This window comes from Trypanosoma conorhini (genome assembly GCF_003719485.1).
Source record: "Trypanosoma conorhini strain 025E chromosome Unknown Tco_14.4_contig_00084, whole genome shotgun sequence".
Lineage (NCBI taxonomy): Eukaryota > Euglenozoa > Kinetoplastea > Trypanosomatida > Trypanosomatidae > Trypanosoma > Trypanosoma conorhini.
The window spans coordinates 20,333-41,887 of record NW_021704171.1 but is presented as its reverse complement, the minus strand read 5'-3'; the positions used below and the strand labels follow the sequence as shown (position 1 = coordinate 41,887).

At 57.2% G+C, this 21,555-nt stretch overlaps 8 protein-coding genes across 8 annotated transcripts, besides 29 other annotated features; all 8 read left to right on the top strand.

Annotated features, from left to right (window-relative positions):
* Positions 1–261: 261 nt before the first annotated feature.
* Tco025E_02223 (topoisomerase) lies at positions 262–3,945 on the top strand (the record flags this gene model as incomplete). Its single annotated transcript, XM_029369152.1, has 1 exon — positions 262–3,945. The coding sequence occupies one exon, from the start codon at positions 262–264 to the stop codon at positions 3,943–3,945; it is 3,684 nt and encodes a 1,227-aa protein (XP_029230746.1).
* A 30-nt stretch (positions 3,946–3,975) lies between these two features.
* Positions 3,976–4,002: a sequence feature (G-rich).
* A 292-nt stretch (positions 4,003–4,294) lies between these two features.
* Positions 4,295–4,319: a microsatellite.
* Positions 4,320–4,464: 145 nt separating this feature from the next.
* Positions 4,465–4,508: a microsatellite.
* A 185-nt stretch (positions 4,509–4,693) lies between these two features.
* Positions 4,694–4,736: a sequence feature (GA-rich).
* Positions 4,737–5,010: 274 nt separating this feature from the next.
* Positions 5,011–9,045, top strand: Tco025E_02222 (uncharacterized protein; the record flags this gene model as incomplete). The annotated part of the gene is made up of 1 exon (XM_029369151.1): positions 5,011–9,045. One exon carries the CDS (start codon positions 5,011–5,013, stop codon positions 9,043–9,045), a length of 4,035 nt encoding a protein of 1,344 aa, XP_029230745.1.
* A 3-nt stretch (positions 9,046–9,048) lies between these two features.
* Positions 9,049–9,079: a microsatellite.
* Positions 9,080–9,462: 383 nt separating this feature from the next.
* Positions 9,463–9,500: a microsatellite.
* Positions 9,501–9,601: 101 nt separating this feature from the next.
* Positions 9,602–9,633: a microsatellite.
* A 30-nt stretch (positions 9,634–9,663) lies between these two features.
* On the top strand, positions 9,664–10,902 carry Tco025E_02221 (uncharacterized protein; the record flags this gene model as incomplete). The annotated part of the gene is made up of 1 exon (XM_029369150.1): positions 9,664–10,902. One exon carries the CDS (start codon positions 9,664–9,666, stop codon positions 10,900–10,902), a length of 1,239 nt encoding a protein of 412 aa, XP_029230744.1.
* A 259-nt stretch (positions 10,903–11,161) lies between these two features.
* Positions 11,162–11,181: a microsatellite.
* A 98-nt stretch (positions 11,182–11,279) lies between these two features.
* Positions 11,280–13,025, top strand: Tco025E_02220 (putative magnesium and cobalt transport protein; the record flags this gene model as incomplete). The annotated part of the gene is made up of 1 exon (XM_029369149.1): positions 11,280–13,025. One exon carries the CDS (start codon positions 11,280–11,282, stop codon positions 13,023–13,025), a length of 1,746 nt encoding a protein of 581 aa, XP_029230743.1.
* Positions 13,026–13,175: 150 nt separating this feature from the next.
* Positions 13,176–13,193: a microsatellite.
* A 27-nt stretch (positions 13,194–13,220) lies between these two features.
* Positions 13,221–13,280: a microsatellite.
* Positions 13,280–13,304: a microsatellite.
* Positions 13,305–13,380: 76 nt separating this feature from the next.
* Positions 13,381–13,413: a microsatellite.
* A 136-nt stretch (positions 13,414–13,549) lies between these two features.
* Positions 13,550–13,581: a microsatellite.
* Positions 13,582–13,689: 108 nt separating this feature from the next.
* Positions 13,690–13,716: a microsatellite.
* A 159-nt stretch (positions 13,717–13,875) lies between these two features.
* Positions 13,876–13,899: a microsatellite.
* Positions 13,900–13,962: 63 nt separating this feature from the next.
* Tco025E_02219 (ufm1-conjugating enzyme 1) lies at positions 13,963–14,457 on the top strand (the record flags this gene model as incomplete). Its single annotated transcript, XM_029369148.1, has 1 exon — positions 13,963–14,457. The coding sequence occupies one exon, from the start codon at positions 13,963–13,965 to the stop codon at positions 14,455–14,457; it is 495 nt and encodes a 164-aa protein (XP_029230742.1).
* A 388-nt stretch (positions 14,458–14,845) lies between these two features.
* Tco025E_02218 (nucleobase transporter) lies at positions 14,846–16,207 on the top strand (the record flags this gene model as incomplete). The annotated part of the gene is made up of 1 exon (XM_029369147.1): positions 14,846–16,207. The coding sequence occupies one exon, from the start codon at positions 14,846–14,848 to the stop codon at positions 16,205–16,207; it is 1,362 nt and encodes a 453-aa protein (XP_029230741.1).
* A 511-nt stretch (positions 16,208–16,718) lies between these two features.
* Positions 16,719–16,765: a sequence feature (A-rich).
* A 54-nt stretch (positions 16,766–16,819) lies between these two features.
* Positions 16,820–16,844: a microsatellite.
* A 9-nt stretch (positions 16,845–16,853) lies between these two features.
* Positions 16,854–16,898: a microsatellite.
* A 132-nt stretch (positions 16,899–17,030) lies between these two features.
* Positions 17,031–17,071: a microsatellite.
* A 54-nt stretch (positions 17,072–17,125) lies between these two features.
* Positions 17,126–17,160: a sequence feature (A-rich).
* Positions 17,161–17,553: 393 nt separating this feature from the next.
* Positions 17,554–17,588: a microsatellite.
* A 12-nt stretch (positions 17,589–17,600) lies between these two features.
* Positions 17,601–19,955, top strand: Tco025E_02217 (putative inositol/phosphatidylinositol phosphatase; the record flags this gene model as incomplete). The annotated part of the gene is made up of 1 exon (XM_029369146.1): positions 17,601–19,955. One exon carries the CDS (start codon positions 17,601–17,603, stop codon positions 19,953–19,955), a length of 2,355 nt encoding a protein of 784 aa, XP_029230740.1.
* A 92-nt stretch (positions 19,956–20,047) lies between these two features.
* Positions 20,048–20,071: a microsatellite.
* Positions 20,072–20,173: 102 nt separating this feature from the next.
* Positions 20,174–20,232: a microsatellite.
* Positions 20,233–20,431: 199 nt separating this feature from the next.
* On the top strand, positions 20,432–20,767 carry Tco025E_02216 (60S acidic ribosomal protein P2; the record flags this gene model as incomplete). The annotated part of the gene is made up of 1 exon (XM_029369145.1): positions 20,432–20,767. The coding sequence occupies one exon, from the start codon at positions 20,432–20,434 to the stop codon at positions 20,765–20,767; it is 336 nt and encodes a 111-aa protein (XP_029230739.1).
* Positions 20,768–20,895: 128 nt separating this feature from the next.
* Positions 20,896–20,925: a sequence feature (A-rich).
* Positions 20,926–21,038: 113 nt separating this feature from the next.
* Positions 21,039–21,096: a sequence feature (A-rich).
* Positions 21,097–21,166: 70 nt separating this feature from the next.
* Positions 21,167–21,196: a microsatellite.
* Positions 21,197–21,238: a microsatellite.
* A 118-nt stretch (positions 21,239–21,356) lies between these two features.
* Positions 21,357–21,376: a microsatellite.
* A 169-nt stretch (positions 21,377–21,545) lies between these two features.
* Positions 21,546–21,555: part of a microsatellite that runs on past the window's edge.

Below are 21,555 nucleotides of genomic sequence, written 5' to 3'. Positions count from 1 at the left end.
TACTCCACCAAACATCGTACATAACGCCATCAATAGGACGAAGAACGAGAGCAAAAGTAAAAAATAATAAAGAAACAAAAAAAGTAGCTCAACGAGTCCCCGCAGGTGGCTGGCGAGTAACCCCACCGGCGTTCATACAGATAGACAGAAGTGCGATTGTTGGTGCCCACATAGACGACTTGGGTGCTGCCGCCTGTCGGGTGGTGTGTTTCGCAAGCGGCGGCGTGTTTGCGTTGAGGGGGTCTGCGTGCGCCGGGGCAAATGACGGAGGCGGCGAAGTACAAGAAACTCACCCCCATCGACCATGTCCTCATACGGCCGGAGATGTACGTCGGCAGCGTTGAGACGATCTCCACCGCGATGTTCGTCTTCGACCACGACAAGGGCCGGATGGTGTGGGACACGCTGAAGCTCAACCACGGCCTGCTGAAGATCGTGGATGAGATTCTCCTCAACGCCTCCGACAACCTCGCGAACAAAGGCGCCCGGATGACGTACATCCGCGTGCACATCACGGAGTCGGGGGAGATCACCATCGAGAACGACGGCGCCGGCATTCCCATTGTGCGCAGCAAGGAGCACAAGCTCTACATCCCGGAGATGGTCTTTGGCCACCTCCTCACCAGCTCCAACTACGACGATGCGAGTCAAACCACCGTCGCGGGACGGCACGGGTACGGCGCAAAACTCACAAACATTTTGTCCCACCGCTTCTCCGTCTTCTGCCGGACGAGGGGGAAGGAGTTTCACATGAGTTGGCAGGACCACATGCGTAAAGCGACGGCCCCGCGGGTGTCGAACTGCGATGCAAAGGAGAAGAATGTGACGCGTGTGAAGTTTCTGCCGGATTACGAGCGATTCGGCTTGAGGGAGAATAAAATTTCACATGACATGAAGCGGGTGTTGCACAAGCGTGTCATGGACCTCGCCGCGATGTTCCCAAGCATTGAAATCTCACTCAATGGCACCCCGTTTGGCTTTAAGTCCTTCCACGACTACGCCGTGCTGTACAGCGCCCCAATCTCAGGTGGGGAGATGCCGCCGGCGCCGTTTGTGTACGAGAGCCGCAATGGCGCCATCGCGTTTGTGCCCTCCCTCACTGCCGGCACCCGCCGCGTGTTTAGTGTGGTGAACGGCGTCGTGACGCACAATGGCGGCACCCACTGCAACGCCGCGCAGGATATTCTACAGTCCTCCCTGGAGACTGTTGAGCGGGCGCTGAAGAAGGAGAACAAGGTGATTGACACAAATCGTGTCCTGCGGCACTTCACCCTTCTCGTGTTTCTCGTGCAGGTGCAGCCGAAGTTTGACTCGCAAAGCAAGGCGCGTCTCGTCTCCTCGCCGACGATGCCGCGCGTGCCAAAGCAGGAACTGGTTGAGTTTCTGCTGCGCATGCCGTTTCTCGAGGCGCACGTCAACACCATGACGGGGCAACTCGCGCAGGAGCTGAACAAGGAGATGGGCGCCGGGCGTCGCATGAGCAGCAAGACCCTCATCTCCTCCATCACGAAGTTAGTGGACGCCACCACGACGCGGCGGGACCCAAGATGCATTCGCACCCTCATCGTCACAGAGGGAGACTCCGCCAAGGCGCTCGCGCAGAACTCCCTGACGAGTGACCAGAAACGCTACACCGGCGTCTACCCGCTGCGTGGTAAACTGTTAAACGTGCGCAATAAAAACCTCAAACGCCTTAAAAACTGTAAGGAGTTGCAGGAACTCTTCTGCGCCCTCGGACTCGAGCTGGGGAAGATCTACAAGGAGGCAGACGAGCTGCGGTACCAGCGCCTACTACTCATGACAGACCAGGACGCGGATGGGTCGCACATTAAGGGGCTTGTCATCAACGCCTTTGAGGCGTTGTGGCCCTCGCTGCTTATCCGCAACCCAGGCTTCATCTCCATCTTTTCCACGCCCATTGTGAAGGTGCGGCTGCGGGACAAGTCCACCCAGTCCTTCTTCAGTCTGAAGGAGTTTCACAAGTGGCAGAGGACGCATGCAAACGTGCCCTACACTGCAAAGTACTACAAGGGTCTCGGCACCTCCACCACTGCGGAGGGAAAGGAGTACTTTAAGGACATGGACAAACACACCATGCGGCTGCTGGTGGAGCGTAACGATCACAACTTACTTGACAGCGTGTTTGACTCCCAGGAGGTGGAGTGGCGCAAGGATTGGATGACCAAGGCAAACGCCTACACCGGAGAGGTGGACATCGACCGCAGCAAAAAGGCCCTCACGGTACCCGATTTTGTTCACAAGGAAATGGTGCACTTTGCCCTTGCCGGCAACGCCCGTGCTCTGGCACACGCGGTGGATGGATTAAAGCCTTCGCAGCGAAAAATTTTGTGGGCTCTCTTGCGTCGCTCTAGTAATGAGGCTGCCAAGGTGGCACAGCTGTCGGGGTACATCTCAGAGGCCTCTTCCTTTCACCACGGCGAGATGTCCCTGCAGGAGACGATTATTAAGATGGCCCAGAATTTTACAGGCGGCAACAACATCAACCTGCTCGTTCCAGAGGGTCAATTTGGTTCGCGTCAGCAGGTTGGCAACGACCACGCGGCAGCCCGCTACATCTTCACGAAACTCTCCAGTTTTGCACGGATGCTGTTCCCCAGCGAGGATGAGCCTCTCTTGGACTACGTGGAGGAGGAGGGGCAGCGGGTGGAGCCAAACCACTACGTTCCCATCCTTCCGCTGCTGCTGTGCAACGGGAGTGTTGGTATTGGGTTTGGGTTCGCCTCCAACATCCCCCCGTTTCACCCGCTCGACGTTTCGGCGGCTGTGCGCAGCATGATTAGTGGTGAGAGTGCCAAGGCTGTCGTACGGCGGCTTGTGCCTTGGGCCGTTGGCTACCAAGGCGAGGTACGTCGAGGCCCGGAAGGGGAATTCATCGCGGCTGGAAGTTACCAATACTACGTTGATGGCCGTGTGCACGTGACGGAGGTGCCGTGGACGCTTAGCATTGAGGCCTTCCGCGGCCACATCTCGCACCTCGCGTCGAAGGACGTTGTGCAGCGCATTGCCGACTACTCTGGCGCGAACCACGTTGACATTGACCTGGAACTCACGAAAGGTGCTGTGACGACGTACGCGGAGTGCGAGAGCGAGCTCCTGCTGACGCAGCGTGTCTACATCAATGGGACCGTCTTCTCCCCGAACGGCGTCCTCACCCCTCTGGAGGGTGACCTGGCGCCTGTGCTGCAGTGGCACTACGACCGCCGCCTGGACCTGTACAAGAAACGACGACAGCGCAACTTGGGGATTCTCGAGGCCGAACTCGCGCGGGAGAAGTCGACGTTAACGTTTGTGAACCACTTCCGCAGTGGAAAAATTGACTTTGTCAATGCCACGGACGAGAGTCTGGTGAAGACCTGCGGCAAGCTGGGTATGGTGCGCGTGGACGGCTCCTACGACTACGTGCTGCGCAAGCCCATCACGTTCTACACAAGGACGAGTCTCGAGCAACTAGGCCGCAAGATCGTAGACACCGAGAAGCGCATCGAGAAACTCAAAAAGACAACGCCGGTGCAGCTTTGGCTAGACGAGCTCGACCGCTTTGACCGCGCCTTTGAGGAGTACGAGAAGACTACAGTGGCGTCCATTCTCAAGGAGCGGCGGGTGCATCCGCCGACGGGCGACGTGAACCGGGCCCTGCAGCAGCCGCGGCTGGAGGTGGAGGAGCCTAAGGCCCCTTCCGCCGGCGGCAGAGGGGTCCCAATGCGGGTGAAGGTGCGGAAGTACGCCCCCCCGCCGCCGAGTAAGCGACCCCAGCTCGACGGCGGCAGAGGCGGCGGCGGCGGCAACAGTGCGGCGGCGGTGGTGGCGCGCGTCAAGGCCGCAAAGAGGGCGGCGCGGACGAAGGGCGTGCGGAAGATGCTGTTGGATGTCGTTTCCCAGCAGGTGGCGCGCGCCATTCCGCGGCTGCCGTGGTTCCTCTTTTAGGTCTCGCGGTCGCCGCCCCTTTTGTTGCCCCCCAACCCGATCCAACCCACCCAAGCCCTGCTGATAAAACGCAGCGAACATGAGACGGTGCGGTGTGCAGGAGAAGGGCCGCGGGGCTCTCAAGTGAAGCGTGCACGGCTTCAGGTGGCCACGCGTAGTCTGTGGGTCGCTGGGGGAGGGGCACGCACAATAGAGCATAGAGCGTCGCCCCGTGAATCCGCCGGAGCCGGAACAGCAGGAACCAAAATAAAAGGCGGAAAGCGAAACGCCAAGAAGAAAAGAAGAAGTTAAAAAAAAAACATGAAAACAAAAGGAAAAAATCCGGAGTTACCCATAGAATTACATAAAAGACGAGGAGGAGGAGAGGAGGGGAGTGTTTTCCACGCAGTTGGCTTATTCATTATTATTTTACTTCTCCCCCCGTCTCGTTTGTCGGCCGGTGGGTGTGGCTGGGCGTGCGCGCATTACTCAGCAGGAGAAGACGAGCCCCGCCACCCCTCCCTCCCCCGCACGTGCAGGAAAGAAAAAAAAAGAGGGAAGAAAACAACCGAAAAAAAAAAGAAGCTCGGGCGAGAAATAACGCAGTGCTACTGACGTATTGTTAATTTATTTACACATGCAAGTGTGTGTGCGTGTGTGTCCTGAAACGGAAGAAGCAGGGAGCAGCCACAGTGAATATGCATGCATGTATGCATTGGGAGACATGGTAAAACAAGTTATGGCGCTAGTGACGAGTTCATTGGCTTCCTTTTTTTTTTCTCTCTCACTCTTTTTTTTTTGTTGTTATTTTTACTATTACTCCCTCTCCATCGTTGGCACTCTAACTGCATCTCTGCTGATAGGTTTCCTCCCTCGTCGCTGTGCTGTGTGTCTGCATGCGCATTGACCTTGATTGTGCATATGCTTTTCTTAAAACGAAAAAAAAGTCTTTCCCCCCTCCCCTTCTTTTCTGTGTGTTGTTTTTTTTTGTTGAAGGTCCTATACAGAAGGAGGGAACGCATCGAGCGTGGAGTTGGCCGCGGACTGCGTCCCTCCGTTCCGTTGGCGACGGCTTCCTGTTAGGCCATGGAGTTGGATTCCATTAAGCTGCAGCTGCGGGAACTGCAGCAGTGCTACGACGACGACACAAAGAGCGACGACGACATCATCTACCTCGTATACAACTGGGTGAAGGGCGCCCATGTTGTGGCGCAGCTATTGTTGTTAGAGGGCCGCTTTCCCGAGCTGCGCCGCTGCCTTGACCTCTGTCGAAATGTCCTGGCGGAGCAGAATGTCGGGGTGAGCAGTAGCAAGCTTGCAGGCGCCGGCGCTGGAGGTGGGAGTCGCCGGAAAGTTATTTCCCGCGCCTCCGGGGAGGACCTGTTGCTGATGGACTCCCTCCGTGTGCGCACCTCACAGCTGCAGAAGCAGTACGAGGAGGCCCGCACGAAGACGAAGGGTCGGGATACGCAGTACTACATGAACAAGCTGCTTCGCCCCAGCGACGAAGAGGGGGCGCGGGGCGGCACCGCCGTGGCGGGGGAACGGCGGCCGCCCACCCCACCGGAACGCGGCATCTCGTTTGGCCGCCGCACGCGGCTCAATCGCTGGAAAGTGCCACCCGTTTTGCCGCCCCTCGTGACAGAAACTCGGCCATTTTTTCGCACCCGCATGACCGGGGGCGTCGACGGGCCCTCAGACCCGCCCTCAAGGCACCGCGGGCACTTTTCACGCGCGACGTCGTCCTTGACGTCATCGACGGTTGACGCGGGGCACGACGACGACGAGGCCCCGCCGCAGGGAGTCGAGATGCCGGCGGAGAAGGACTGGCTTGCAGACCTCACACGCGGCGGCGAGCCCGTGGCCTCCACAGGTGTTCCAAGTTACCCAGAGTTGGGGAAGTTGGAGGTCGCGGCGCGCAACCCACCGGCGCCTAAAAAGGCGCCGCGGCGGTGCAAAACCTCCGTGCTTGGAAGCCACGTGCGAGCGCTCTCAGCGGGCCTGAGCACCGCCCCGCTGCCCTCAGGTGAGTTGGAGTATCGCTTCATGAGGAATGTGGACGCGCACGTCATGAAGGCGGCCATCGCGATCAAGGCGGCGTCGGAGGTGCAGCAGCGTTCCGTGGCCGTGATGCAGGCGATGACGGGGCCCTCGTCCCTCTTCCTGCAACAACCGCAACTGCTAAAGGGGGAGCAGCAGGCACAGCAGGAGGGGCCGGAGCAAATGTCCCCCATTCACGATGGGAGCAGTATGGGGAACTGGAAAAGAGGAGCAGAAAAAAAAGGGGAGAGAGATGCCTTGCCAGGGAGTTGGCGCCTTGGCACCCCGTCTACGAGCTCCTTCTCTGTTCGCAGCACAAGGGGTAGGAGGATGTTCTCGTCGAAGCGACAGCGGCGTCCCATATCTCCAATCTTGTCCCCATCCAAGACACTTGGGCACCCTGACCAGCGGAGTCATGAGATGAATGTCTCGGGGGACACGAATGTGTCGCAGAACCTCTCTGCCGAGGCGGTAGAGGATGGGGTCCGTCCCCCTACGCGCTCCACCGGGAAGGACTTGCTAAAGGTAACTGATTTCTATCCGCACCTTTCGCTGGAGGCAAAAGAAAAGTTGGAAGGGATATACGACACCTACAAGGAGAAGAGTAGTGAACTTCGCCTCTCTATGCGGGCCATGCGTCGCAAGGTGAGAGATCAAATTGACATCTTCAAGCCTCACGAGCAGGTTGTGCTGCTGGAGGACCCAGCCGTGTGGAAGGCGCGACGACGAAATCACGCCGCGGCGTTGGATAGCTCTGTGACAGCTGGCTCCTCCGTCTCCGAGTCCTATCTGCTTTCGGTCACGGACGCGCTGGACTCGAAAAGCTTCTTAAACGCCAGTGGTGCCGTCAACTCCGGTTGCCTGCCACTGCCCACGGCTAACGCAGCTGCGACGGCGTTGGAGGAAGCAGCTGCCCCTGACAAGATGGCGGCGCCTTCATCGGAGTCTGTCTTCAAAACAGCTGAGTTGGAGCCCACCACTTCGCGGCCATTTGAATTAGGCTCGGCATCCCGTGGGCAAGGTGAACCAGCCATGGCCACAGGTGAGGCTCGGGGTCGGGACGAAGCGCTTTCCCCTGGCTTTGGCGAGCTCACCTACAGTGGCCCGTCATCAATTAACTGCACACTGCCAGCCTGCATTGATGTGCTGCCCTCACTGCAAGAGCTACGGCTTGCACGGCTGAACTCGTCAACGCACGTGGCGTTTCCTATGGTACACGCGATGGTGACGCGTCGAGCCGCGGCACGTGTGGAACAGGAGAAACGGCTCAAGCAATTTGGCGCTGCCGCACCGCCTCCACGCCTCTCGGTGTCGTCGCAGGGAGCTTCTCGCGAAGCCACTGAGGGTGTCGTGGGCCGCCAGAAGAGGTCCAGCGCCGCGTTAGAGACCCCGTCATTGGAAACCAAACCAAAGTCTCTTGCTGTGGGGCAGAGTGGGAAGGTGGCTGTGGACACGCATGCTGGACAGAAAAGTGAGAGGGGCCACGCGGTGGCGATGCCTCTCTCCTTGGAGGAGATTCACCGCTGCTCCAACTGGGTCATGGAAGACGCTACGCTTGGGATGGGCCTTCCATTTCACTTGGCGACCGTTCGGCTGCAGTGCGCGTGTCGGCGGTTTTTGGCCAGACGTGAGCGCTACCGTCGGGCCGTCGCCGTGGAAGAGTATTTGAGCAGCACAGTTCTGCGTGGGAACAGTGCCATTATCATTCAGCGATACGTCCGTCGCTGGTTGTCGCGTCGGCAGACGTCAACGATGCTGCTGCGCCTTGGCTACCAGATGGATCAGCGGGTTGCAAACGAGGCCATGTACTCGGAGGATACGGGCTCCGACGATGCGGGAAACACAGTTGGGCTGGGGCCTCGCGGGTGGCGGATTGCGCCATGCGGTGCGCCTGTCATGGCGCCGCACAAGAACAGCCTGTCCTTCTCCCCACTGGGGGATGAGTCTGACTCCTTCGACCATCATCGCCGGATGCAACTGTCTCTCTCCCCGGCAGCCTCCTGTGCGTACAAGCTGTACCTTATACCTGTTTCAAAGCGCTTTGAGCAGTCCTCGGCGCGTTGTGCGCGGCTCCGCCGGATTCAGGAGAAAATAGCAAGCAGAGTGATTCTGCGGGCCTTTCGGGATCACTTGCACAGGGCGATTAAGCGTTGGGAAATGGAAACGCGCACCTACATGAATTACGCGACCGGCAGGTTGGCCTTTGGTGAGGCGTTTGGTGTCGACCGGTCTGGCCTGCAACCGCGCGTCGAAGTTGCAGGCCGCACCAGAAGCATCACCGAGAAGACGGCCGCCCTGGACCTCTCACAGGGCATGTCTTTTTGCTCGAGTGTCTTTCCGCTTCCACCGGAGAGGGTGTCGGGCGACGTCGTTGCCGCTTGGGAGGCTCGCACGGCAGAGGCTCGGCGTTGGGGCGACTTCATGACACCGCTGGAGCAGGTGAAGCTCTCCAAGCTGCAGGAAGTACGGCGTAAACGCCAAGTCGCCGAGGCGGTGCAGCACGCCGAGCAGGAGAAATTGCAGCTGCAGAAAGAGGAGGAGCTTCAGCAGCGACAGAGAGTGAAGTTGGATGCCGCGTTGCTGCTGCAACGCTGCGCGCGGGGGTACCGGCTGCGGCAGTGGTTCGCTAAGCAACTGCAAAAGGTGCGTGAAGAGCATCTGTTCTTGCACCGTCGAGCTGAGCTACTTGACGGCAACGCTGCTGGCCCGGCCAACTCACACATTGCCAACCTCGCCAGCAGTTTTTTGCTGTCCTTCTCAGTCATGGGTAAGTCCATTCCTTCAGAGGCGCAGCCGGTTCCACCTGACGTGGCCGCTGTGATCATGAAGGGTATTTACCGTCGCAATCCAATGCGGTTTGGGATCAACGAGGAGGTGCGCCGCAAGCAGTTGGAGGCGGTGGTTATGGTGCAGTGCTTGTTGCGGGCCCGTGCCAGTCTGCACTGTGTGGTGGACCGCTACATCGACCTCTGCGCCATTGTGATTCAGCGACGATGGCGAATTGTTCTCAAGCGACGCAAAGCATTGAAAAAAGGCAAGCGAAAATGTATCATCAACGTCCTCCGGGCTGTGGGAGCCTAAAGGAAAAATAAAAATGAAAAAAAATGAAAAAAAATAGTTGCTTTCCGATGTACAGTGCTCTCATGCCATTAACGTGTCTTGCGCATACACGCACACGCACAAATACATTACAGAAGGGGAGAGAGAGAGAGAGGGAAACTGTGTGCGTGTGCATGTGCGTGTCTTCCTTTTGTAATGTCTCTCTGCACTTGCCTTCGCTGTGCGGTTGGAGTGCCGGGGCGACGGCTCCGCCGCTGCGGAGCCGCGTGGGTGCTGAATATCAGGTGCAATGCTTTTCCTCCTCCTTTTCATCCCCTCATGACCGCCACCCTTTTATTTTTCTGCTTGCTGCTGATGATTCCACCCTTTTTTTTTTCTTGTGATCCGCTGCAATGCTCGCCCGCCGCGGTGGATCGACGTGTGCGCGCGCCGCCCCACCACACACACACACACACACACACACACACACACACACATGTCTGCAGGTGCGAGGTGGGGAAAGTGAGCTCGGGCGGCAGGCCTCCCCGGCGGTGCGTAGAGGCGGCGCGGGGGAGTGCGAGGGACCAAAGCGGCGCGGGAAACGCGGCGAAGGAAGCCGAAGCGAAGCGAGAACGACGGGCACCGCGGTGACTTCTGCGGATGCACCAGAGGACACTGCGCCGGCTCCAGCAGGCCGTGCAAAACCCCCCCGTTGGTTCGGCGAACATCCCCTCGCCCTACGCGACGGAGGGCGGCCACGTCCCGATCTGGTCGATCGTCAATGGGTTTGTGCAGAAGCGCAACTGGGTGTTCCGCAACCCGGAGTGGTGCGACCTCTGCAAGGAACCCGTGGCGCTCTGGGTCAACCACCACGGGCGCAAGGATCACGCCTTGCTGGACTTGCACTACACGCAGATGATGGAGTTTCCACGCCGTTGGAACCCGGAGGAGCTTCTCGCCGTCTTTGTGGATGAGTTGGGGCTCCCGGTGGAGGCGTACCAAAGGTACTACGGCGGCTACGAGCGCGAGCACCGCAATGAGCTCTACGCCATGCTTGTCACACTAGGGGAGGAAAAGATGCTTCATTTTGGCGAGCCCCGAGATACCTATTTGCACCGAATGCAGGGTGGTCTGCGTGGGATGGACCACCAGGGTGCCTTGGTGCTGCACCGGTACATCCTCGGCCCCTTCATGCGCATCTACCCCAACGGCCACATTCAAGACTTCTCAAACCTGGTGGACTTTGTCACGTGTGCGTACAACATGGAGACTGTCTATGACTTGTGCGGCTTCTACACCCTGGACAAGGTCGCCTTGAAGGCGGATTACAAGGCAACCTCCCCCGCTGCATTGGGCCTGGGAGGTATTGCGGTGCACTCGTCTGCTTCGCACGGCTTCGTGCAGCAGGCGGCGGAAACTCCCCCGCAACCGCCGCGGCAACAACGCAATGCGGCGGCAGGGACAAGCAGTCGTAGTGCAGCTGACATGGAGGAGGAGGCCTTCTCAAGGAAAGCGGTCTTTGTTCGGCAACTGTTGGGCCAGCTCCGGTGGCTGACACTACCAGGCGAAGAACACCCCGCCGGTCAGACCTTTCCACCGCATTTGATGCTGCTTGGGGAAATATGCCTCAAGTCGCTTGTGGTGGAAATCATAGCGGCGCGCCTGTGTGAGTACATGGTGCGGGTGGAGCCCGTGTGGCGCGATCACGGTTACGAACGTGTCAAGCTTAACGTGAACAAGATTATGCAGCGGCAGAGTGACATTCTACCTGAGCCTGTCAAGTTTTTCTACCGCCCCATGTCGCCGAATCTGGATGACTTCTACGGCACTAAACGAGGCCCTCTCGACGAGGCGCTGGAGAAGGCTGCGGTTGCGCCAGTCTCTGGTAAGGCTGCTTAGGCGCACGTCTGTTTTTGCGACGGTCGGCCCGTTGTTTGGGCTGCTGGAGGTGGGGGAGGGGGTGTTGCGGTGGCGTGTGGTGTCACCGGCGACGGTCAATGCGTCTGCGAGGGAAAAGCAACCAAGAGGATGAAGAGGCGGATACTGTTACTTCTGCACCCCGGGATAGCAAGGGGGAGTGTCGTGTTGCTGGCTGCCTCCAAGCTTATCTGCATAACTGCGCGTGTACGTGCGCGCTCTTCTGCATTGTGTTCCCTTCCTTTCTCTCTCTCTCTCTCTGTGTTGCATTCGTTGAGTTGTGCCCCTCTACACACACCCACTCGCGTGCGTGCAGGCGCACAACGGGGAAGTCGGGAACTGTCGTCCCAGTCAAATAAATGCCGACACCACCGGCAGTTCTGCGGGGCTGCGTGTTGTCGCGGCGGGCATTTGTTTGCCCATTAGTGCCGCGGGGTGGCAGCGGCGGCGCCGCGCAGGCCCTTCGACCAGGACGGGGTCATCCTCCGCTGCGCACGCCGGCGGCCTCCATGCACACGCGCCTGGCAGGGGGCTGCGGCCATCCGTGCCAAGGGCAAAACTCCTTCGAGACACACGCCGATGGCTTCAGCACACTTTTTACGGCGTCGGCACCCGCCGCCGCCTCTTCTTCCTTCCCTTCGCCGTCGAGCGGTGACGAGGGCGCCGTGGCATCTTCACGCACCCCACCGCCGAGGCATCGTGTGTCGCGGTGGTTCTTTCCTGGACTCACGAGGGAGGAGGAGCAAATTGACGGCGTCGGGCCGACCGCATCGAAACCGGCGGCGGCCTCGGCGTCCAGTGAGGAGGCGGGAGAGGCATCGGCGGAGTTGCGCCGCGTGATCGGTGCGGAGGACGGCGCAGCACACACGCCGCAAAGCGCACCTGCGCCCGCGCGCAGCGGGCACGGGGAGACGGCAGCGAGTACCGCCACAGACACCACGCAGTCTCAGGTGCCAGCAGCAGCTTTGTCGCTGGATGAAGCTCTGCCCTCGGCTTTTTGCGAGTACGAGGCGCGGCGCAACCACCGCATCAAGGCAGTTTTAATGGCCACAATGGGTGGCGCCTTTGCAAAGGCCGGCACGGATAGCGATGGGCTCCGCATGAGTTTCTCCGCCGCTTCGGCGGCGGCGGCAAAAGAGGCCGTTGGGCTTCGTCGTATGTCGTCCAAGCTGCTGTTGTCATTTCTCTCCTGCCCGGATTCGGCCTGGAGTTGGGTGGACATCACGGCGCACCCGACGGCCTCCCTCGACGAGTACCGCGGCGCCCTGTCGGAGGTGTTGATTGACCTCGGCACACACGAGACGCTCGTCAGCGACGCGCTGGAGCCGATGCTGCTGCCGCAGACAACCGTGATGCGTGGGTGTCACTGTCTGGTGGTCCGCTACGCAGAGGATGCGGCGAAGGCCTCCATGGACGGCTTTCAGGATCTTACCAACCGCCTCACCATCTTTGTGACCAACAAGCGGGTGATCACGATACACCGCCTGCATTGCGTCTTCGTGGAGAAGATTAAACGGAATTGGACACAACTAATGAAAGAGCGCGATAAGGCCTTCCTTCTGAGTCTTCTTGTGAAGGAGGCTGTGGACACGTTTAACACCGCCCTCGCCCGCTGCATTGTAGAGTTTGACGGGTACGAGGGAAGCCTCTTCTCCTCGGAACGCCAGCGATCCACGCTGGCGCGCCAGATCTATCACATCAAGCGTCGTGCATCCGTGTACACTCGAACACTGAGCCTCATTGGTGACGCCTACAGTCAAGTGTGTGGTGCTCTTCCCGTCATGCCCAACGACGTGCAGTTTCAGGATGTGCAGCAGGATATCGCCCACGTACGGTCCTTGTCCGAAGAGCTGCTCAACAGCGCGGATTCGGGGCTGCAGCTTCTTTTCCAGCTTTCTTCCTATCAACTCAATGAACTCATGCGGGTGTTGACCATGTTCAGCGCCTTCTTTATTCCACTTAGCTTTGTGGCGTCCATCTACGGCATGAACTTTGCCCACCTGCCACTGATAGAAGACAAAAATGGTCATAAGTACTGTATTGCGATGATGGTGGCTTTGGGGGGCGGCCTTGGTGGGTGGTTCAAGTTTAAGCGCTTTATGTGATGTGGGCGGCGGCTGTGGGCGTGGGGACGCAGCAGAGTTGTTGCTTTGTTGTTGTCTTGACGGCCGCCGTCGCGGCGGCCGAGCACGCGGCCCGCGAAACGGGGAGGCGGGCAGTGTCACAGTAACAAAAGATATGCCACTGCATTACTGCAACAACAACAACAACAAAAGTGAAATTGCCGTCTTTAGTGTGGAATATATATATATATATAGTGTGTGTGTATGTATTTATATGTATATATGTGTATATACATAGAGAGAGAGTGAGTGAGTGAGGAGGCCGAGACTCGGAAGTCCTGGCAAGCTGGGAGTGGCCCGCGCATGCTGATGACGAATAATAGCACTAATGCGGGTGATATTATAATATACACATATATATATATATTATTCAGGCGGCGCCTCTTTTTCGGCAGGTGTCCCTCCTTCTTGCTATTATTACCCGTTCCTGTTTGCCTCCTGCCTCTGCGACCCCCTCCGCTCCTTTCTGGAGGGGGTGCAGGCGCAGGAGCCGTCGGGGAAGGGGGAAAAAAAAGAGAGAAAAAACAAAACAAAAAAACTCTGAAAAATTGTGGGCGCTCATAGGGGCGGAGCGGGGCTGTTCGCGACCGCTGTGACCGTGGCGCAACTGCCGCTGTGCTTTCATTCTTCTTTACCATCCTCTCCCTTTTTATTTTTTTGTTTTTTTTATTTTCGTGCCTCTCCCCAGGCTCCTTTTTGTGCGTGCGTGGGCTCAGTCTGGTTTGCTCCGCTTCTTTATTTCCATCGTCTTTGTTTGCTGGTTTGTTTTCTCTTCCTCTTCCTCCTTTCCGCACGTCGGAGGGGAGTGGCGGTGCACGAGCGCGTGGGATTGACCCACACACACACACACACACACGTGCTGGAGGCCAAAGGAAAAACGGCTGTGGCGGAGAAGAGCAGCGACGACGGAGGAGCTGCGATGGAGCCCGCGGTGAAGGAGAGTGTCTCTCGCATCCCGCTGCTGAAGACCAAGGCGGGCCCGCGCGACGGCGAGAAGTGGACGCAGCGCCTGAAGGAGGAGTACGCGTCCCTCATCCAGTACGTGGAGAACAACAAGGCGAGTGACAATCACTGGTTTCAGCTGGAGAGCAATGAGGCCGGCACCCGGTGGTACGGCACCTGCTGGACCTACTACAAAAACGAGAAGTACGAGTTCAAGGTGAGTTTTGACCTCGCCGTGGCGTATCCGCAGGCCCCGCCGGAGATTGCCCTGCCCGAGCTGGAGGGCAAAACGGTTAAAATGTACCGCGGGGGCAAAATTTGCATGACGACGCACTTCTTCCCGCTGTGGGCACGGAATGTCCCTTACTTTGGCATCAGCCACGCGCTTGCGCTGGGCCTGGGGCCGTGGTTGTCTGTTGAAGTACCGGCGATGGTAGAAGAGGGTATTCTAAAGCCGACCACTAAGAACTAGTGGCGGGCGAACGCACACGAAGCCAAACGAGCATGAGGCGGAGAGTATTTTTCACTGCATCAAGGTCTTGGGTGGGAGTGAAGGGCGCTGCGGCCGGAGCGGCACTTTTGCAGCAGGCCGGAGAGTAATATATCTGTGTGCGCGTACATATATATATTCTTGTTTGCTTCCTCGCTTTCGGCGCCCATGCCTCTTATGGGTAAAAGATCTGGGAGCGTTTGTTATTTGCTGTGTATCCCATGTAGACTTTTCCTTCTACATCTTGGCCTTTCCTTTTTTTTTCTACTCCCATATATATATATATATTTTTCTTTTCTTTACTATTTTCGTTGTGGCTCAAATTCTCGCTTGCTGGGCAGCTAACGTTGAAGAAGAGCAAAAGGGAGCAATGGGCTTTGAGTCCGAGAGCTTTGGAAAGGCCTACACCTATGCCACGGCCTTCGTTTGCGGCGTGTCCATGATGCTACCCATTAATGCCATTTTCTCTGCACCGTTGTACGTCATGAATTACTACCAGTACGTGATGCAGGACCCCGACGCGGAGGCAACGAACAAAAACTTCTGGGACAATTCCCTGACGTATTACACTATGATTGTTTTGGTCACATCTCTCGTCGTGGAGCCGCTAACTCTAAGCAAAGCATTCCGGCGTATCCCGCTACGGGTGCGTATGTTGTCGGCGCTGTGCATCTTGTGGGCTGAGATTGTCATTCTGATGGCGGTGCCAGCTGCGGGCTCGACGGAGACAGGCGCCATCGTCACGATTGTGGTTGCTGCTTTCACCTCAGCAATGGGGAAATCAGTCTTTGAGTCGACGACATACGGCCTATTCGGTGCGTTTCCCCCTCGCTTTATGGTAACGTTAATGGGTGGCATAGGCGTGGCCGGTGCCTTGACGTCCACCTTGCAGCTCGTTGTGAAGGCAGCTCTCCCTGAAAACTACGATGGGATTCGCACGCAGTCCAAGATTTTCTACGGGTTGGTGGTGGCCATCCATTGCGTCACGTTCATCATGTTAATTCTGATTCAGTGGGTCCCGTATGCTCGGCGTTACACCGATTCCCTGAGCGGCGCCGCGCATGAACCTGAAAATGAAGGAGCAGAGACAGCGGCGGAAGCGAAGGCGGACGCACCCTCTGAAGTTGAGATGAAGTCTGCACGGGAGGAGTCGCACGCCGATGAAGATGCTCACTCCGAGGGAGATGCTCACGCCAATGGTGATGCTCAAGCCGAAGATGAGCGCCTTGCGCATACGAACATCCTTTACGTGTTGAAGCACGTGTACCCGATGCTGATTGCGTGTGCCTTCAATTTCTTCATTACCCTTTACCTCTTCCCAACGATTGTGGTCTCCGTGGATTCCTCCGACTATTGGTATGGCACCGTCGCCGTTGCCATCTTCAATTATATGGACGTGATTGGGCGCTTTGCTCCCTCGCTGAAGTTTTTGTGGCCCCCGCGCTGGGCGGTGGTGGTTGGGTCCTTTGTCCGCGTCATATTCGTCCCACTCCTCATCCTCTCGTCGTATCACTACATCCCGTCCTTCGCCTTTAACTACGTCATGATGGTGCTGTTTGGCCTGTCGAACGGCTTCATTGGGGCCCTCACGCTGACCCTCGGGCCGCTGTCGGAGGGGCTGACGACCACCGGCCAGCGCTTCGTGGCGGGGACGATGCTCGGCATCTCAATCCTCACTGGTGGAGCAATCGCCACGGCGCTGAGTGTCATGACCCAGACGCTGCGCGGGTAGACTTTGCGTCGGGTTTGCCACCCACCTCCATTAGGAGTCAAATCCAAGCGACCAGTATGGTGCTTTAATTAAGCATTTATTTAATCTATGAACTTTTTTTTAAGCCGTAAAAAGAAAACGTCTATTTTGTTTTTCGCCTCCTATATAACACAACATAATGAGAACGCCGAAGAGAAGAATAACTTTCTAGTTAAACAGGTTTTTTTTTACCACTCCTGCACACGGTGCAGCTTCCGTTTTTACGCCCGTAGCTCCCTTTCTATACCACTGCTGCATGGGAGACTTGAAAGGCGAGGTCGCGGACGCGCGAGTGTCGTCTGCACGGAGGTTAGCGCCACAGTTTGAGATTCGCTGCTCGCGCGCGCATCCGCTTCAGTGTTAAGTAAGTTGCAACATGGTTGCCCTTCTGCGGCCCCCCGGAGAAGCTGCCCTGAAAGGTTCGGGTATCGGCAGAAGAGCCAAGAGCGCCCCCCGTGATGCATGTCGCCACAACCTTTTTTGTATGCATCGCTTCTTTGTTTTTTTGTTTTTTGTTGTTTTTCTTTTTTATTCCGTTTTGACCTGCGACAGATTGTGTTCATGAGCGTACATGTAGTCATACAGACATATACGTATATTATATTATATTATATTATATACATGTAAGTATATACACACACATGTATATATGTATATGTATGTGTATGTATATGCCTATAGTGCTTCCGCGCCTATGTTCTTCTGCGACGTCTCCGTGCTTAATATTGCACTGTTACTGCTCGTGCCGCATGAGTTTTTTTTTTGTTTCTTGTGAGAAAAAAAAAAGACATGGGTGGGGACAGAATGTGTGCATGTGTGTGTGTGTGTGTGTGCGTGTGCGTGTGTAGATAAGTTTGTCTAACTAGCAAGTTAAGTGTTTGTTTTCTTCGCGTGCTCTATTTATTAGGCTATTTGTTATTTTTACTTTTATTTGTAACCAACTATGATTGCCGCGTTGGAGGCGAGCGACGATGTTTTTCTTCTTTTTTTTTTCCCCACTGGACGCGTGCGTTGCGATACACGCGCTGCGCGACCACGTCCCCGAATGGCGTGGGTGCGTTGAAGCCCCACCCACGCGGGTGGCACCGCCACTTCCGTCTGTGACTGTTGCGCGCCCTGTTGTTTCCTCTTTGCCTGCTTGCACTTCTTGCGTGGTGCCACCTGCTGCCCACGACACGCCACCTGTGGAGGGCTGCGGCCAAAGCGGGGAGGGGGGAGGCCGATCTCTCCCTCTCTGTGTGCGTGCGTGCGTGGGGAAGCGTTAGCAAGAAAGCCCGGTGGTGGTGGTGGGGCGACGGCGGCGAGCTCCCTCTAGTGAAAAACGGAGAAACAACAACAAACAAGCAAACAACAACAACAAAAATAGTTGTTAAGCATGGCGACGATGATTCCAGGACTCCCTGCGGCCTTCGATGTGGAGCATAACCGCATGGAAGACGTTTTTGCGTCCGTAAAGGGCCGTGCTGTTGGCAGGGACGACAACGCACTTTCGGCGGAAGAGGCATGGGTGCAGCAGGAGCTGCAGCACTACGAGAGCCTGTACACGGAGCAGCAGGAGCTTGCCGTCTGCCTCGTCACGTTCAACGCTGCCTGCAAGAAGCCACCCGCAAACTTGTCCAGCCTCATTGCGTTGAACATGACGGAGGACCCCAGCAGACCCGTGGACCTCGTCATGGTAAGCCTTCAGGAGGTTGACATGGGGGCATCCGCCATGCTAAAGGAGGAGACCGAGGCGGCAACACCGTGGATTGCGGGACTGCACGCCGCGATCGGCGCAGACTCCCAGACGGTAGGCAACACCCCATACTACGCCTTTCCACCCAAGCAACTTGTTGGCCTCTTGCTGTGCGTCTACCTGCGGCGTCAACTGCTTCCCTACATGCAGGACATGTCGCTCATGACAGTTGCGACAGGGGCGCTGGGTAGCATGGGAAATAAAGGTGCCATTGGTCTACGGTTTGCGCTGCACCGCACAAGCCTTTGTCTTATAAATGTACACTTAGCTGCCGGACATAGCAACGTCCTGAAACGTAATGCAGATGCAACCACTATATTCGAGTGCATGGATTTTAATGCGCAGAAGCGGCAGGCGTTGATTGCTGCGATAGGGGACGGGTATATTCCGCCCGAGTACATGGATCAAAGCCCGGAACTGCGTCCGCATGATCACGATGTCCTCATCGTCTCTGGGGACCTTAACTACCGGGTGAAACTGAGTTATGAGGAGGCTGTTGAGCTGTCGCTGCGTCGCGACGTCGCGCGGCTGCTGGCGCACGATGAACTGGTGTCCGAATTAACCAACTCGCACTCACCTTGGTGGGGCTTTGTGGATCTCACCCCGACGTTTCCCCCAACGTACCGCTACGATCCTGGGACGAACATCTACGACACGAGTGAGAAGCAGCGTGTTCCGAGCTACACGGATCGTATTGTCACTTGGACAAGACGCAAGTCGCACCATAAGCTGATTCGTCTGGAACGTCTGCGGGCACTACAGGATATACTTAGTAGTGATCACAAACCCGTGCAGGCGCTGCTGCGGCTTCCGATACTCTGCGAGGTGGAGGAAAAGAAGAAGAGTGTCACGCAGTCTTTGCGAGACCGCATCACGCAGGTGGGCTTAGATCGCTCTAGTAGCGCAAAAACGACTATTACCTCGGCCCTACTGGACTTTGGTGTGCAGCAGTTCTACGATTGCGGGGCCCGCAACGTCTTGACCATCACTAACGTGGGGGAATGCGTGGCGCTGGTAAAGGTGCTCCGGCAGCGTAATCAGGACCTCAGTGAGGGGGCGTGGCTGCGGGTGTACCCAAGCAACTTCTCCATCCTCCCTGGGGAGAAAAAGGAGGTGGCGGTGGAGTGCCAGCTGCACCCGCGCTGCATGTGGTGGATGAGCCGTTGGCGTCCCTTTGAAGGCCGCGGCCGACTGAGTCTTTCATCCATGCTCTTGGTGTTCGTCAATCAGGGACCTGTGCACCTGGTGGAGTGCAGCTGCGCGATTATGCCGAGCGTGTTCGGTAACAGCCTGGAGAATATCTCGCTTCTCGGGAATGAGGTGTGTCTCACCGCCTACGGTCTCGAGGGAGACTTGGAGCAGCTGCGCAAGGTGCTTCGGCCGCAGCTGCCAAAGGAACTCTGGTTCCTTAGCGAGGCGATTTACGAGCGTGGGGCACGGCAGCCGGACCTCTTCACGGAGAACGGGTCTGCCGAAACCTGCACGGCAGTCATGCGCCACCTCGACACCCGTTGTGAGCCGCTGCCTGCCGAGTTTGACATTCAGTCTGTGGCCACCTGCTTTATTACGTTTCTTCAGTCGCTGCAGGAGCCGGTGGTGCCGTTTGCGTTGTACGCGGCGGCCATTGCGGCTGGGAAGGCGGGAGGCAGAACACCCCTTGTGTTTGTGCAACAGCAACTTCCCCCGCCGCATGCCAACGTTTGGATCTACGTGTGCGCTTTGCTTGCTTTTCTCTTGCGGCCCGTGAATGCGCGCAGCAACGGGCTCACGCCGAGAATTTTAGCGAAGCTCTTCAGTGACGTGTTGCTTGTGCGCCCAGGCGTCTGGATTCATGACGCCGCCGGTAGCAGAGCACAGCCGCAGAGGGGCATTGCCCCAACACCTCATGGCGTGGTCACCTCGCAGTCGCTGCGCCAGCAGCTGCAGCAAGAGAAGGAGCACGCGATGAGTCTCATCGAGTACTTCCTCGTGCCGCAGCCAGAGTTGCTTCGCTGAGGCGCTGGAACTCACCGTGTGTTGGCTGTGAGGAGTGAATGACGGGGGAAGACGGCAAAGAACAGGGTCACAGGGGGAGCTCTGTGCGTGCGTGTTGTTTTGTTGCTGCTGTTGTTTGTCCATCGCCGCCTCCCACTGTGGACATATATACTTCTGTATTTTTCCTTCTTGCCATTGCAGGGCGCATCCTTATTATTCTTTCATCCCCGAAATGGCACTGTCTGTTGTTGTTGTTTTGTTGTTGCTGCGTGTGTATTCGTGTGTGTGTGTGTGTGTGGAGGGAAACACGAGGAGAGGGAGGCGTGGGGCGGAGGTACGCCTGGGGCACGCCAGGGGCTTTAAACTCTCCCCCTCCAAAAATACCGGCTCTTATTTTTTGCCTGCCTCTGTTGTTGTTTTTTGTTTTGTGTTTTTGTTTACTCGGGGGTGCGTCTTGCCGTCCTTGCAGCTAGAAGTCTTTCCACGCTACATCAGCCATGTCCATGAAGTACCTCGCCGCATACGCCCTTGCGTCGCTGAGCAACCCGACGCCAGGCGCCGCCGATGTGGAGCGGATCTGCAAGGCCTGCGGCATTCAGGTGGAGAGCGATGCCCTCGCATTCGTCATGGAGTCCATTGCTGGCCGCAGCGTTGCCACCCTCGTGGCGGAGGGTGCGGCGAAGATGAGCGCCACCGCCCTTGCCGCCGCCCCTGCCGCCGCCGGTGGCGCTGCTGCTGCCGGTGGTGCCGCCGCCGCCGCCCCCGCCGCCGAGGCCAAGAAGGAAGAGGAGGAGGAGGAGGACGACGACATGGGCTTCGGCCTCTTCGACTAGGCGCAGCAGCAGTGCGGTGCGTTGCACCGGCGGTGTGCGTCTTCTCTGCGAGCAACGGCAACGGCAAGCGTATTTGCCGCCGTGTTCGTGGCGTGAACGACTGGAAGGCATAACGCAGTAAAACTGCCTTGTTTTCTTTTCTTTTTTCTTTTTGTTTTGTCATTTACGAAATAATTCCATCCGTTCCTTCTGCCCGCCCCTGTGCTCTGCGGCGCTTTCTCCTCCATTGGAGAGGCGAGCAACGTGTGCTGCTCTGACCGGCATTTTGCACTTCTCTTTCCCTCTATTTCTCCTTCTTTCTTCTTTTTCGCCTCGCTTTCGTCGTTGTCGCCGCCGCCCCTCTTCGCATGAGTTCCTCGCCGTTTGTCGCGTGAGGAGCGCACGCGCATCTACACACACATATATACATATATACACTATATACATATACGTGTGTCTATACACGTAACATACGTATAACGCATACATACAAGGGAGTGACCCCCCGGCACCCTCGCACACGCACAAAAAGGGGAAGATATTTTTTTTAAAAAAAACACCGGCAGCAGCAAGCCGAAGAGGGGTATCCGCATTGGTTGCTACTATACTCGTGTGTGCGTGTGTGTGTGTAATTCGGCGCAAGTGCAAAAGTTAAAGTAATTGTCGGCTCTTTACGGGGACCACCGCCCCGTCGTTTGCTTCGGAGGGAAGGGAAAAGGGGAGGATTTGTAGTTTTTCTCCCATTTTGAACGGAGGCGTGTAGGGGGCGGCACGCGCCAAACGGAAGTGTGAGCTTCATAGGAGAGACG